Raw genomic sequence first — 16,621 nt, forward strand, 5'->3', positions numbered from 1 at the left:
GTAACTAAGTTCTTCTGTTATATGAATAAAGCCAATTACATTTTTGTTTTTATTTATAGACTCTATTGTTTTACAGGGATTATTTTTTAATTTGAGGCAGAATGGTTTGCAGAATATTAATCATTCTGTCTCTCTATTCCATTGATATAGCTGTACACTTTCCCATTATGCTTGGGTTCTCCATTAATTTTCCACAAAGTGACATTTGCTATTAAATGAGTGTAATGATTCTCTTTAAAGAAATTAATAATACTGCAGTGTAAATTGGAAGGATAGGGGGAAGCCAACCATGTCCAAAGCTCAGTGGTGAAGTGCCAAATTTGTATTTCCCTATTGTTTTCCTAATTTATTTGAAGAATTTCTAATGAAAAAAAAACCTTTTAAAACATGGTTAAGACTTGCCACCTTCGATGCATGCCGAAATGTTTAAAACACAAGAGGGTGGGTGTGTGGAAAGGAAGGTTTGGTTACACTAAAGACATGATTTCAGCAAGCCACACACTAGAGGCTTTTTTCTAATCTTTTTGGTAACATTAAGAACACATGTGGATTTAAGCTTAGGGAGGTCCTTAAATCATTGAAAAACACTCCAATTTTATATCTAGTTTCTATCTCACTATTGTAAATGTAAGAGACTGCTTCTAATGAATTCCAGAAAGAGAATTAGAATTTCCCATTAAGTAAAACATAAAATTTAGAACAATGTGGATGCATGTTTACTGCATGTTTGTAAACCTGAAAGCAAACCAACAATGTACCAGTCAAAGTGCAAGTAGTCTTCCACTTACTAACACCATTCAGCCCAAAATTTCTGTTGCTAAGCAAGGCAGTTGTTAAGAGGGTTGTGCTCCATTTTATGACCTTTCTTGCTACAGTTGTTAAGTGAATCACTGCAGTTAGTAACAGGTTAAGTGAATCTGGTTTCCTCATTGACTTTGCTTGTCAGAAGTTCACAAAAGGTGATTACATGACCCCGGGACACTGCAATCATCATAAATCAGTTGCCGAGTATCCAAATTTTGATCACTTTACCACGGGGATGCTGCAACAGTTGTAAGTGTGAAAAATGGTCATAAGTCACTTCTCCAGTGATGCTGTAACTTCGGTCACTAAACAAATGGTTGCAAACCAAGGACTTTCTGTAATCCTCGCTGTTGTCCAGATACTTGATGCCTTCCAGATACAGTGTCAGCATCGCCAGTAACTCCCATGGCTAGACTTGAAGGATTATGTGGAATGTATAACTCAAAACATTTCCACGGTTCCATATTATGTATTGATTTAATCAATATACTTTGATTGCCTGAGTCACTGCAGAAATGTAGTTAATTGCTTTAGGCTGGATATGAAGAAATCAGTGAGGAGGTACACTCCAGGTTTTGGGGGTCTGTGTGGGGCACTGGAGCTTGTGTTCATCTATTCTACAATATTGGTCCCGAGGACTTTTTGTCTTTTTAAGTTTTTTTGTGGGACACTAAATTATGAATAACACCTCAAACTATTAAGAATCATCACCGTTTTATAAAGAGACTTATTGTCTGGCTTCACTCGGCACACAAAAACTTAAGATAGGATTTGTTTAAAATGGCCAAATTGCCTGGGTCTGCACAGTAGGTTGAACCAATGTTAAACCAATAATATTATGCCATAACATGCTTATCAGACAGCAGTTAACTTAGGTTAGCATCAATTACAGAGTATTTTAAATAGGGTTAATTACAAGTCATGTACTGTAGTCTTTTAACTTTACAAGTAAATTTGGGAAGGTCAATTCTTGTTTAGGTTCTTCATCAACTTCTTTCAGTAAAGGTAGTGATAGAGATGTGATTTGTACTATCATCATCTGGCTTCTGTTGCATGTAGCATATGGAATAGAGGACTGCAGGGTATGATCTCTAAAAGACCTTGATCAAAGACACAATAACCGTGCTGTAGGCAGAGGTGGTATTCAGCCTCTCTACGGTTCAGGCGAACCAGTAGCAGCGGCTGTGGGAGGGTCCGTCCACACGCCCCACGTAATGTATGAGCACTGAGCATGCACAGAACGCAGTGCAGGTGCAACACATGCACTCACATTAGGAAAGGTAAGTGAATCCCACTGCTGGCTGTAGGACTTAATATATTGTACCTATAGTTTAATGGTTATACATGCCTAGTGCAAGCCAGTGGCACATTTAAGGCACATTTTAAGAAAAAAAATCATTGCTATATACTGATATACAATATGTGCATTACCTTTTGGTAAAATAAGAACATAATTGAATTTTTCTTCTGAAAAAATAAACATGTATTTTGACTATTTAATATTTGCCATTCCTTTAAAACTAGAGTCATTTAATTGCCTGCCTGATAGGGCGTATTACATTTTTCAACTTTCAATTTCCAAACATTAGGACTTATCAAAAGTTGTGACATGCCTTGGGGATTGTAAAGATATTTTGGTTACTTTAATATAATTTATATGTGCTTGGTCAGTAACTACATAAATAAATACATAACTTTTTAACATTTTGTTTGTTTCATTTACAATCCTCTTATCCTGAATCCTATGGTCTATTGTTTAAACTATTTGTTTAAGATTAAGGTTGGCAAACATTATAATCTATCTTGGTGTTCATTAAACTGCTAATGACACCTCAAGACCATTAAAGCCCTCAGCCAATGCAAGCATCTATCCATAGCAAGAGCAGTCAAATATAGTTTATCATGCTTTCATTCTCTGGTTTCTTATCATCAAAGATACATTTCATTTACAGATAGTCCTTGACCTACAACCAATTTCATTGTATACTTGATGTACAAAGACAATAAAGGCTATACTATACCTAGAGCGATTCGTTTTGACTGTTCAAAGTTATAATGGCACTGAAAAAAGTGACTTATGACCCTTTTTCACCCGATTGTTGTTGCATCCCAGTGGTCACATGATCAAAATTGAGATGCTTGGCAACTGGCATGTATTTATGATGGTTGCAATGCCCCAGGGTGATATGATCACCTTTTGCCACCTTTTGCCAAGCAAAGTCACTAAAGAAACCAGATTCACTTAGCAACCATGTTGCTACCTTAACAACTGCAGTGATTCACTTGACAACTGTGGGAAGAAAGATTGCAAAATGGGATAAAACTCACTTAACAACTGTCTTGCTTGGCAATAATTTTTGGAGTCAGTTGTGGTCGTAAGTTGAGGACTACAGATTTATGACTCAAAAACAGTGTTTAAGAAGAGCTTAACTCTGGTGGGCCTGAAATGGGACCATATCCAAGATAATGAAATCCTCTATCTTGCAATATATTGCTGATATATGTGCTACTTACTTGTGTATATGCACACATTCCTTTGGAACACTACCGATTTGTTTCTGGAACTTTTATACTACATGTTTGCTGTGCAAGTTACTTCCTAAGTTTTTGCATTCACGAATCTCTGAATGAGCAGGTTTGGCATCTTTTTGTAGATTTTAATCTAGCACAGGAAAGATGCAGTCTGTTTATACATTCCTGTAGAGAAATAGACCCGATGGCTCAGTGGCTAAGATGCTGAGCTTGTCGATCAAAAAGATTGGCAGTTTGGCATTTTGAATCCCTAGTGCCGCATAACGGAGTGAGCTCTCGTTACTTGTCCCAGCTTCTGTCAACCTAGCAGTTTGAAAGCATGTAAAAATGCAAGTAGAAAAATAGGAACCTCCTTTGGTAGGAAGGTAACCGTGGTCTGTACGCCTTCTGCGGTTTTCATGCCGACCACATGACCACGGAGACATCTTTGGATAGCGCTGGCTCTTCGTCTTAGAAACGGAGATGAGCACTGCCCCCTAGACTCCAGAACGACCAGCACATATGTGTGAGGGGAACCTTTACCTTTATCTAAAGAAATAGATTTCTGGTTGGTGTAGTTTGACAAGCCTTTTCAAATGCCTGTATAAGAAAAGTAGGAAGGGAGAGGAGGAGTCTTTGGACAGGGTTTTTTTTTAAGCTTCAATTTTCTCAAAAATTTAACCATCAGAAACATTTCTTTGTAGCGTTTAAGCACATCTTTTTCTAAGAATGATTGGGAATAAGATTTTAATTGTTAAAGCCAATGTTTCAAAGAATCAGTATCATTTAATGGGGGACAAGAAAGGAACTGAACTTTCCAGAATGAAATTCTAAGGGATGAAGAAGACACGTCTCAGGTTGAGAAACACTCTATTGTTGTATTGTATCTATTGTATAGATTACATTTATCCTTGATATATTTTATTATTGTGCAGGCTACAGCAATTTTACAAAAAAAGTTTGGTAATGCTGCTATTGATAGACGACTTGTCTCCTCTATAGGCAGCAGGAATGGTCTTCCTTTAATAGACTGTGGCAGCACAACCAAATTTGGTTGTTGCTTGGGGGCTGTGTGTGTATGTGTGTATGCATTTCTCTCCCTCCTCTATCCCTTTGTGATTGTGGTATTTTCTCATAGCTTTGTTCCCAATCCCAATGATTAGATTTCATCTGGGTGCTTCTCCTTTTTTGCTTTTCCCTTTTCATGTCTAATTTGACAAAGGGGGTTGTTGAGCTGAAGGATTTTCCATGAAAAGCCTACGATTTTCAGGCAATCATACCAGCCTGCTCTCATGGCAGTGCCATGGTGAAAGGGAATAACATTATTTGGCATGGAGCTCTTAAGGGGAGGGGAAAGTGCTGAGAACAGAGAGCCTTTTGTCTAACATGTACCATAATAAAATGCAAAAAAAAAAAAAAAAGTGAGAAAAAGAGGTTGCTATTCCCCCCAAGGGCTTTTTTCACTTTTTTCTCCTCCCAATTTATTCACACATTGCCTGACTGCAGGGCACCACATTGTTACAGGAGGTCTGAACAGGAAAGTTGGACATTATCCTTTTTTATTTGTAGAACATACATGTAGCATGACCCAAGAGGACAAGCGAATTGTAGCGCTGTTACTATTTCTTCCAGTGGGGATTTAGGAACAAGCTTCAGATTTCGACTGCAATATATGAGAAGCACATGTACAGAATAATTTCTTGTCTGTGAGGCTGTTCAGCCAGTTTTGACGATTCAGAGCTTTCCGTCTTTCCCTCCTCTGAACGCAAGATGTTCAGCAGAACGAGAAGTTCTCCATTAAACTATTCAATCAAGATTCTATGTGAAATTACATTCTATAATGATTCTTTAGAAACCCTACCCTGGAAATGCAAGTAGTAGTATTATCAGCCTCATATTAATTAAATTTGTTCTCAACATCTGATTAAAAAAAAAAGTCATTATTCTGGAATCATTGGAAAAATCAATTTAGACAAAAGTTCTTGATCAATGAATTGTACAGGATAAAACACCATGGCCAAAAGTCAAACCCGAAAGCAGAGATGAGTGTTGGAGGTTTTGAATTGTTCCAATCTGGGTTCTCACATCAGAATGAAAGAAATCAGCCAAGAGAGAATGGTCTTTAGCCATCTTTTTTCAAATGCAGCAAACGGGATGCAAAGCAGCAAATCTGGGCCTATTACAGTGAATGCCATTGTGTGTCACTGCATCTGATTCTGTTTAACTGGAAGGTTTTTAATGTCACAAGTATATATGAATTTAATCTTGATTGCTAGTTGCTTTGCAGGTAAGTCAAGACTTAACCAAGACATTGTGCTACCAAAACTTAAAGCCAAATTTTGCAAAAGGATGTATTCTTCATTTCTTATATAAAAGCTGACTGGATTGGCAATTGAATCTTATTTTTAAATTATTGGCAGTAGGGTAACATTCATCACTGAATCCATGGCAGCAGATGGTTTAGAGCAGTAGAATAAGCAATGTTTCCACCAGAAGGAATGACAGTAGGTTTCACAATGATCAGAGGATCCCGCCTCTGTCACTTAGGGTGACTGCTTTCTTTTGCCTAATGAAGGGTTGGCCTTAATGAAAGCCCCTTGGACAGCTTTCTATACTTTCAGGGTAAGAGCTCCCTATAATGAAAACTAGTGAAAGCAAGAAAATTGTAATTGGCAGCAAAGAGATTAGGGTACATTCCTAATCTAAATGAGCAACATATGCATAAAAAATTTTTAAGAGAAAGAGAAAGGTGATTCTGCTAGAAGGGGAAGTGAAGAATCAAGAGCAAAAAAAAGCATTTTAGGACTAAAAGGTGAATAAATATTTTGTTTTATGAACAGAACGCAAGAGTATACAATGAACTTTTTAGGCTCACAAGTCTTCATAATTAAGTGAAGAAGAAAAGACAGCTGCCTAAAACCACAAAAAAGTGGAGTTATAAAAGGCAGATGAAGGAGCAACATGAAGTTATTGTGACTGTATAGTACTGTGGACAATGAGACTAATGTAAACACACACACCCAACGGCTCATATAGATTTATACAGGTAGTCTTCGATTTGCAACCATTCATTTAGTAACTGTTCAAAGTTACAACAGAGCTAAGAAAAGTGACTTATGATTGGTTTTCCCATGACAGTTGCCTCATAAAATTTGGGCATTTGGCAAACCATTATGATGGTTGCAACATCCTGGGGTGATCACCATTTGTAACCTTCCCAGCTAGCTTCCAACAAGCAAAGTCAAGGAGGAAAGCCTGATTCACTTAACATCTGCAGCAATTTGCTGTGGCAAAATGGTTGTAAAATTGGGCACAACTCAATAACTGTCTTGCTTAGCAACAGAAATTCTGATCATACATCGGGTATTACTTGTATTTAAGATTTGTGGAGATGCTCCAGGTATAATAGTCAAGTAGCTCACAACCTATAATGTTGCCAAAGTTTTTTTTTTTTAATTCCAATGTGAATGTTGGGAAAAAAATCTTTCTCTATGTCTAGTCCTGGTGTTTAGATATATTTTGCTTGTTTTGAATCAACACTAAATCAGAATTTCACAGTTTGGTTATAATAGGCAGCCCTGACTCCTCCCTTTGATTGTGGGGGAAACCCCTCCCCCCAAAAAAACCAAAATGGGGAAGAATGTGTGCCCAGTTCATTTTTCTACAGCTTTATAAACCATTGTGTATAAATGTAGACAGTAATTCATATGTGATTATTATGTAAGCTTCAATCAGTTAGAATTTCAGAATTACAACTTTCTCGTCTCAGCTGGGTCAATCAAGGTCAGCCGCATGTAATTTGCTCCTGGAGCTTTAGCAGTTTGAAATATTACAGCTTGCTATGATACGTCTTCTTTGGAATTTGATGGAAAAGCACAGTTTTCTAAAATACTATATTTTGATTCCATTTCTTTTTGGCTCCTTCTAGATTGATTCCCTTTAGGATTCTTAATGGTTTCATCAACTATATAGTTTCTTATATTAAGCCTTAAGTTGAGTGGATGACAAACCTCATTAGTGTGAGAGATATGGAGTTCTGAGCCATCAGGAATATGAGAAGTTCCTAACTGGATATTCCAAAATGGAGTTGCAGTGTTTTAGACTTCTCTCATTAATATGAGAACATATAATATAAGGTGAGATTTGTTTATATTATTTATAGCCTAATCAAAAGTAAGAAGTTCTTGGGAGAATGTTAAAAGAATCATATCACTGAAGCAGTTTATGAGTAGTTCTCAATACACAACCTGTCATTTAGTGACTATTTAAAGTTATGACAGACTTTCCAAAGGCTACTTATGACCCAGATTTGAAGTATTGATGGCCCCGCCCACATGATCACATTTTGGGTGCTCAGCAACCAGCCTGTATTTTGCAGCATCACACAGTTATGGAACCTCAATTTATGACATTTCTTTTTGCCAGAAATCTCTGTTTGCTTCCCATTTCCACCTCAAAATGCCCATTGTGGACAATTGATTCACTTAATGACTGTGGCATTCTCTTAATGACCATAGCATTCTCTTTATGACTTCCATGTTCATTTAACAACTACCACAAAATGGTTGAAAAATTGGATATGGTGGTTACATGGTGATCCTCTTAAATAACCAATATGACTTATGACTAATTCCAGATTCAATTATGGTTGTAAATCGAGGACTACCTGTTCAATGTTTCTGCTGAAGTATCATATAAACTTTTGTGTCTGGTAGCCTAGAGCAAGCTTTGATGCAGAGTCCATGTTAGTGAGGACTGTTAGAAGGCCAGTATAAGTTTTGACTAGCCCTTCCTGCACTGCAGCTTTTTTGTTGTGATCCTGTTTCGCCTTTTGACGTAAAGGCTGCAGACAAACAAGTGATAGCTTCAATACAGAATTATTTGAAGCTGAGTGTATTAGTGTCACATTTATTTTTTCAGTCTCTACTGCACCAAAGCAATCAATTTGGAAGATCTTTTCTTATCCAAGAACTCAACCATACCAAGTAGAAGTAGAATGATACTGCTGCATCTATTTTATAAAATATAGTGCTTTTTTCCTTGTTTATGCTGGACTGTAACTGTAATAAAGATTGATTTGATGGCCCTGTAAGTAGAACACTATACCTAATAGTAAAATTCTAACAAGAATGGAATTTGAGAGAGATTCAGTCAAATCTATCAATTGAATTTGACAGCATTGCTCCAGTTTTGTGGATTTGTAGAGCAAAGAAAGGTTCTTTAAAAATGACTGAACTGGGGAAAGTTTATTTAATTTTTCTTGCTCTTTAAAACACCAAGAAGTGAAAGTGAAAAGAAGGGAAGGTGTACAATTGGATGATTACTCATGTTGCTGTCATTTTTCTTTGGGAGTTTCCCATCACAGACCAGAGAAAAAGAGAAAGAAATGTTAAATGTTAGCCTTGACTTAAAAAGCTTATTTATTTAACAAATTCTAAAGTGGGATCCAGTTGTTTCCCTAAAACCAATATTTTTTAAAACAAGGCAGAATGTCAGGGAACCAGCTCCAAAAACAGGATTAACATATTTTTGTAATTCTCAATTTACAACAATTCATTTAGTGACTGTTCAAAATTACAACACCACTGAAAAAAGTGACTAATCACCATTTTTCACACTTATGACTGTCGGAACATCCCTATGGTCATGTGAACAAAATTTAGATGCTTGGCAACTGGTTCATATTTATAATAGTTCAGTGTCTCGGGATCATGTGATCTTTTGTGACCTGACAAGCAAAGTCAATGGAGAAGCTGGATTCACTTAAGAACATTATTACCCACTTAACAACTGCAGTGATTCACTTAAAAACTCTGGCAAGAAAGGCCATAAAATGGGGCAAAATTCACTTAACAAAAGTCTCGCTTAGCAATGTTGTGGTCATAAGTCAAGGACAACCTGTATAGTATGGTTCTTATCCAATAGCATTTTATAATGATTGGATTCACAAATTGGTAGCTTTGTTTTGACCTAATATGATGTGTAAATCTAGATAGTAAGATTTGAAAATCAAGAGTTCATTGACTCCATATGCACACGTATACAAAACTATCCAAAATATTTTGAGTTTTCCCCCCCTTTTATCTTTATCTTGAGTCAAACATAGGAAGAATAGTAATTTTGGCTTCTTATCCCAACTTGAGGGGATTTGTGAAATTTTAGCTGTTATGGGTTATCTCTTTCACCCTTTGTATCTAGCCATTGTAAGCTAAAAGCAGAAGGGGCAAATAGTTTTCTATTTTTTGTATGAAATCTAATCTATTGATTTTTAAACCAAACATAAGCCAAAGGAAGGTATCACCATTTTAGATTAAATCATGAATAGGTTGACCAGTGACTTCCAGATGTTTTGCACAGTATTCAAATTTATTGTGTAACTTGATATGTAATCTCCTAAAGCTATGAGTGTGACTTAGCCTTCCACATGTTGCCATCAATTCAGTAATTTTTAATGAAGCAAAATAAAAAGTTATGAAATTCATGAGGAATAATCATACTAATTGTATTGCATTAACACTATTAAATCCGAGTGCACATTTGTATCACATTTATTAGGCTTTGCCTGTCTTCTCATTCTGGTCTCCCCCAGCTGTTTGATGGTGACTCTGTTGGCCACCTGAAAACAGAAAAATAAAACAATTCCATCTTCTTATCATATTTCATTAATACTGTGTTGGTCTTGTGGCTTAAATCCAATAAGAATTCTAGTCTCAAAATTCGGAGGAAACAAGTTTATCTATCCATGAATGAAATGCTTGAGTAAACAAAACTCGAGTTTTTAAAAGTATATTTGTGGTTTTCTGCAAGATAGTAAGAATTTGACATTGTATGTGTGTCTTTGTGTTGGGTAAATGTATAAGATATACATTCACATACCAAGTATGTGTGTACTTTTCTTTTCACTTAACATTGTTGTTGAAGGTCTTAACATGTAGTTATTCCTTTTGTCCTTTTAATAACTCTAAACTGCCCAGAGTCCATGAAAAGTGAGAGGGGTTGATAAGTTGCATGAATAATAAATAAATATACTGGAGAACAAGCTTTTGTAACAGTTACTGGAAATCAACTCAGGTGCTTTACCAAACTGAACTTCTTTCTGTCTTGTAACATCAACAAGGAACAAGACGATGGTATGAAAACAAAGCAAAGGGAAGAATTTGAAAGATGGGGAAAGCAACTGTGTTTAATTTAGTGCAAAGGTGAAATTTCAGCTGGGAAGATCAGAGCTGCTTGGCTGGGTCACCACAGAGAGTCCATCGATGGGTGGCCAGTGAAAGTTTATCCTCTTACATCCTCCATTCCCTCCCAACCTGCCCAAGTGTTAAGTTTTCAAAGGTTCAATATTTCAAAGCGTTGAATCTAACAGATGAGTCCTTTGATTTTTCTCCCCAGTGCGTGCTGTCCTAAAATGTCATGCTTTTTAAAAAGAAATCACCTCCTATGGTTCTGGGGGTGTTAGCATTTGCAGAGGTAGAGTAAAAAAAAATTAATTGGTTGTGGAGCAAAATGTTGATAAAAATAATCCATTTGGTGCCTCAAACCCACCAGGATTCATTCGAACTCTACTACTTGGTATTAAAATGTAATATAGAAAACAGCTTCAACTTTTTTTTTCATTAAAGCCTCTTTGCAAATAAGACAGCACCAGCGGAGAGGAGTCAAAAAGTCACTGTGACTTCACTCCATGCAATAGGGACATTGATTTTCTTTGTCTTTCATCTTTAGCCATTGGAAAACCTCTTCTAGGTCTTAACGGACCTATGAATATTCACACTTGTTTCAGCCAGCACTGCAAGCAGAGAGGGTTTCATTATATGCCGGAAAGAAAGAGATTTGTGTCACGTTATTTAATATTTTTAAGACTGAATCTCCAATTAAAGAATGGAAGAATGAATAATAGATTTCTTAAGCCAATATATTGTTGTGAATGCAAGAGCCTCCAATGAGATTCTTTCATGGCAGGGGATTAATAGAAGCTCAGTCTCTCTACTCAAGAGTCCAGCACCTCACAATGTTAAGATGAATGGGGAAAACAAGGAAGTGATCTATGCAGTGACCAGCATTATCATTAGTGGCTGACTCAGATGTTGATGCCAAGTAATGTTTGAGGCTCTTTTTTGCGTTTTCTCTTTCACAAAGACTTCATCAAGGAGTTAGATCATCTCCAGTTAGCCTTTTTCTATATAACAAAATTAACATCATAACTCAATAATTCAGCTCTTGTTAGTAGAATTCTTTAGCATTATGCAGGTTGAACAGTCCCATCTCTGCATTGCCCCAACATGTGGATGGGATACCTAGCATTTTAGGTAGCAGAGGAACTGGTGCTGTCATGCTCAGGACTGTCCTCAGCCTGCTGGAAAATGGCCCCAGATTCTTTGTTCGATACCCAGAGTAGTATTTTTCCCCATCTACCAGCATAAGTCAACCTGCCATGTTTCATTCCATTCTACGTGAATGCCTCCATTCATGTTGGTTAGGATGTGCTTTAGTTGGTGCCTCCCTTGTCCCCCATCCTGAAATTAGTTGTTGGTGTTGTTTAGTTTGTTGTTGTTTATTTGTGGAAAGGGAAATGATGGACTTTTCTTTATTTTCTTGTATTTTGTTTTGACTTGGTGAATTAACGAGCTCTACCACGTTTCTCCTTCTAGACTAAGTGTCAGGATGAACTGTACAACAGTTGTTTTCTCCCAAGTTAGAGAATGGAAAGCAATTGTTGATTGATACCCTGGAATAAGTAAGAAGGGGAAGAAGCAGGGAAGCCCACCAGTTGGAAGTCATATTAACCATAGTCCAGAGAAAATACTTAGCTATTACTGTGGGTGGGATTTCTGAAGCTGGCTTCATTTTAGCTAGTTCACACTCAGATGACAATCAAGACTGCACTGCAGGAAACCTTTAAAGTCCAGCTGAAAGCCCCATGAATGGAGTCTATTTAGAACAGAATGGAATACAGAAGTAGCAAAGCTGTTAATATTCCTGGTTTAACTGAAAGCAGAAATTGGTTGGGGGCCTTTCCTGTAAACATTCACACTCCAATGTCTTTGTGTTCTTTTTCCTCTGTGATTTTCATCTGTGGTGACCCCACAATTGCCTTTCTCTAGGGCCCAAAGAGAGTTTCATCTGTACATTTATTTTCAGGGTGGCCTAAATCCATGCTGGAATCTCAATGCTAACCATTCCCATAAGATGGATTGGATGCCAGACATTGTGGGTGGTGACTGACACCCAACTCTTCAAACAATCTCTGCTCCAAAAGATAATCTTTAGAAGCAAGATTACCTTTCCCAGCATATTGGCACCACCATGTTCTTTCAGAGGACAACATGTGGCTAGGCCTAGATGTAACCTTTCTAAACATGGCTTTGGCCCAGGCCTCAGAGTCTGGGCATGTCATGGGTTCTGTGAGCAATATCCATTCAGCTCCTGTGGGTGTGTTTATGTTTCTCATATGAAAATAGGCAATCTGAGGTTACTGCTGTGTTGGAAAAATGTCAAGACTCAATTGGCAATATCCCACCAAACCACAAGTTTGCAGGAGACAAAAACAAAACCCTTGAATTTCTAAAACCAAGCCTGTATTCTTGTGTGTATCTGTGTGGTGTGGTGTGGTGTGTGTGTGTGTGTGTGTGTGTAACACACACATGTGTAATGAAATAATTGAAAAGACTAAAAGAGATGAAGAAACTAAAACATATGAAGAACATTTGTAGGATTTGGGTTTGGCCGTTCTAGAGAAAAGAAGGACTAGGTGACTTGATAGCAGTATTCCAGTATTTGAGAGGCCGCCACAAAGAGGAGGGGGTCAACTTACCAGAAGGGAAGACAAGAAACAATGGATGGAAACTAAACAAGGAGAGAAGCAACTTGGAATTAAGGAGAAACTTCCTAAACAGTGAGGATAATTAATTGCCTTCAGAAGTTGTAGGTGCTTCATCACTAGAGGATTTTAAGTAAAGACTTGGACGCTTGAGTTGGAGGTTGGGTTAGAAGACCTCCAAGGTCCCTTCCATCTCTGTTCTGATTGATTGAGTGAAAAAGAAAAATGACCCCCCCCCCCAAAAAAAATTGTTCCTTTAATGAAAAGAAACATAATATAGTGTCCTATCTCCTTGAGAAGCCTCTTGCCCTTTTGTTAAAGCTTTATTTACATAGGTTTATTGTTTGATGGAACATATGTTTTACAGATCTGTCATGTGAAAATTATTAAAAAGAGGAACTAGAGCAATAACAATAAGCCACGTAACCATGGTGCATTTAATCCCTGAAGTTTGACTATTAAAGTATTGCTTGTGCATATGAAGCCAGATCACATCATGCTGTGTTAGCTTCTCTGCAGTAAATTTTCATTGGGATGCAAAGGTTTTTTTCTTTAAAAAAAAAAAAGGATTATTAGTATTACATACTTTTGGCTCAGAAGCCCAACTCTGTCTCCACATTGGCTGTCTCCCAATATAATTTAGGTTGTGGAAAGAGGATGTCTGCATATGCTAAGTTTTGGGTTGCAAAATGAAGGCTCAATTGACAAGAATATTGCTGCTGAGTAATTATGAATGTGTTGTAAAATAGATAGCTCCGTAAACAAAGCTGCCTGATTAAATTCCAGGTCAAAAATTTCCTGATTGCAATTTCCATTATCATTTTTAACGCATGTTTATTAAAATAGAGTAAATATTGCTGGTAACAAGTCACAATTAAAGAGCAAAAATATAGTCTTTCTATTTTCATCAAGCCGTGGCTTTTCCAAATTTATCCCAGTTTCAGGAAGATAACTCAGTTTTCTTTAATTTATTTGATTTACATCCTTCTCTGCTTTTGTTAGCCCTTACAACAGAAATGTAGAAGAAAAACTATTTATAAAATAGTGAAATGGTCATATTAAAATTATTGATAAAATGAAGGGAACGACCATCTTGTGTCCTGATAAATGATGGCTAATACACGGAAACTCTAATACTGTGAGAATTGGGATTTAGATTCTAGTGCTTTCTTCCAGTTATGGGTACTTTCTTCCTGCTTATATAAGATCACCTACTCTATAGTCAGAAGGCTTAGAAGCTTTAGGGGTAAGAGAACTGTGCCAAACACAAGCAGTGTGCCACCATTAGAGCCAATCATGAAAGGTCCATGTATAGTGTTGGCATCTAGAAGCACAGTTGAGAGGCCCTTCCACCAAGTTCATGAAACAGCTACATGAAGCTGATAGAGTAAAGTGAGCAAACTGTCTCCCATCAAAAGCCAAAAGTGGGGCTTTGAAAAAGACCAGTTGTCCTGAGAAATCCACATGCTCACAGCCAGGGTGACAAAGTGAGATCTTGGTAAATAAAAGGTCTTGAACACTCAACCAGCCACAACGGTAGTATTCTACTTCTGACTCTATTTAGTTCTCTTGTCAATGTCAGTCTGGCTCACTGGGCAAGGTTCAGCAGATGTCAGAATATGCCCCAGTGTACCACGAATATACCACAATGTACAGTAGGTGAAGTAAATAAGCTGGTAAAATGCTGATCTTGCTGATTGCTAGATCCACAGAGAAGCGGCACCTTTCTTAATGCCAATTATGTTAGTGCTAGATCTCTCCTTTTGTATCAATCCCCCCTGTCGGTCCTAGCCCTGGCACAGTAATAGCACCAGCTGCAGCCATCAATCTGTACCATTAGCAAGTTCCAGGGTTATGGGGAAGTTTTTAATTTGCCAATTCTAAGGGAGAGGAACATTGAGACAGTAAATTGGTAAGAGCATTGGAGAGCATGCATATACGCTTCAAAGAGAAAATAATGTTACTTCTGTAATTCTGGAAGTATCCTTTTGAACAGGGATGGGCAATTACGGCCCCTTTACATCTGTGGACTTCAACTCCCAAAATTCCTGAACCAGTGTGGAATTCTGGGAGTTGAGGTCTACAGGTCATAAAGGGGCCATAGTTACCCATCCCTACAATTGAGATTTAGTGTTTCTGAAGCAAAAGAGATAAAACTCTACCCACCCCCTGAATTAGAAAAAGTTGATGTTGGTTGGCTATCAAATAAGCTGAAGACTTGTGGGCCCCTATGTTTTGTTAAAGGGGCATTTCCTAAGCACAGTGGTGTCTTTCATCAAGCAATATGTTGCTTATTTCATAGTAATTCATATAGATGGACTAATAGAAACCATATTTCTGTTTGGCAACTTTCCAAGTATATTTTAGAGATGATTGCATTTGTTATTGGTAATGTAAACTTTATTCAAGATCTTCAGTTTAATCTTGTGAACTCACCAGGAAGTTCATTCTGATTATTTGTGGTTGGGCAGCACATAATTTCTGTAGCTTTTGCTTAGCAGAAAAAAAACCCCCACTATCTATGTCCATTCCATCTTTGTTTTCTATACTACAAGGTAGAATATGTTTCAAAGATGACAATTTTGCTGGACTGGATGATTGTTTTCTTATGGGTCTGGCTTAAGAGGAAGTTTACTTCATTCTTAGTAATGAAGATTTCTTGGTTATTTGGCCAAGTTTTTCTATGTTTCTTACAACTTTTTCTTCTCTTGCTTTTCTCCTATTAGCTGGATTGCCATTTTTGATCATTGAAACGAGCACAATCGCACCCTATCCACGAGGATTTTACTGTAATGATGAAAGCATCCGATACCCTGTGAAAAGTGGAGAGACCATCAACGATGCTGTTCTTTGTGCTGCAGGCATTCTTATTGCCATACTTGCTGTAAGTAAGACAAATAACAGAAATCTGCATCTTGTAACCATATTTGCAATAAAATGTTTTCGGTCTTTAAGAAGAACAGTTGGCAAAGCGATTATATTCGGATTTTGGTTAGACTTCAGCCATGGTTGGTTTTTAAACACCTGGGCTTAAATTAAACTCAGCCACTGGATTGTAAACAAAATACTGTACCTGTCTTTTGTTCCTATTCATAAATAGCTAGTCATTAAACTATCTTTAAAAAATGGTGGTGGAGTAACTGGCTCTGATATTATAGTTTCAACTGCAAAATATATCTGGCTATTATGCGGATCAAAATAATGTAAATGAAGTTAGGGTATCATTGGCCTATCTCTGAGGATAGAACTAGATGATTAAAATGCAGCACTTGGATAACTTTATGATTCAAAGCATATAGAAATAATCTCAATGTAAGGATATGATGGCCTTTCAGAACCATGCAAACAAGATAAATGCCACAAAATTTAGCTCATACCATTTTTACATTTCAGTAGGTTTGAGGTTTGAGGTTTATTGGGATTTATATGCCGCCCTTTTCCCTGAGGGGACTCAGGGCGGCTTACAACCACAGGGGAGGGGAAGTG

The 16,621-nt window shown here is 37.3% G+C and overlaps 1 protein-coding gene across 1 annotated transcript in view; it reads left to right on the forward strand.

The window, feature by feature from the left end:
- The window catches only part of PLPP3 (phospholipid phosphatase 3), an 80,510-nt gene that overhangs the window by 20,927 nt on the left and 42,962 nt on the right, over positions 1-16,621 (forward strand). The window contains exon 2 of the mRNA XM_032218280.1: positions 15,862-16,019. Within this exon, the coding sequence (XP_032074171.1) occupies positions 15,862-16,019 (158 nt within the window). The remainder of the gene's footprint in view (positions 1-15,861; positions 16,020-16,621) is intronic.

Source organism: Thamnophis elegans, chromosome 5 (assembly GCF_009769535.1).
Source record: "Thamnophis elegans isolate rThaEle1 chromosome 5, rThaEle1.pri, whole genome shotgun sequence".
Taxonomy (NCBI): Eukaryota; Metazoa; Chordata; class Lepidosauria; order Squamata; family Colubridae; genus Thamnophis; species Thamnophis elegans.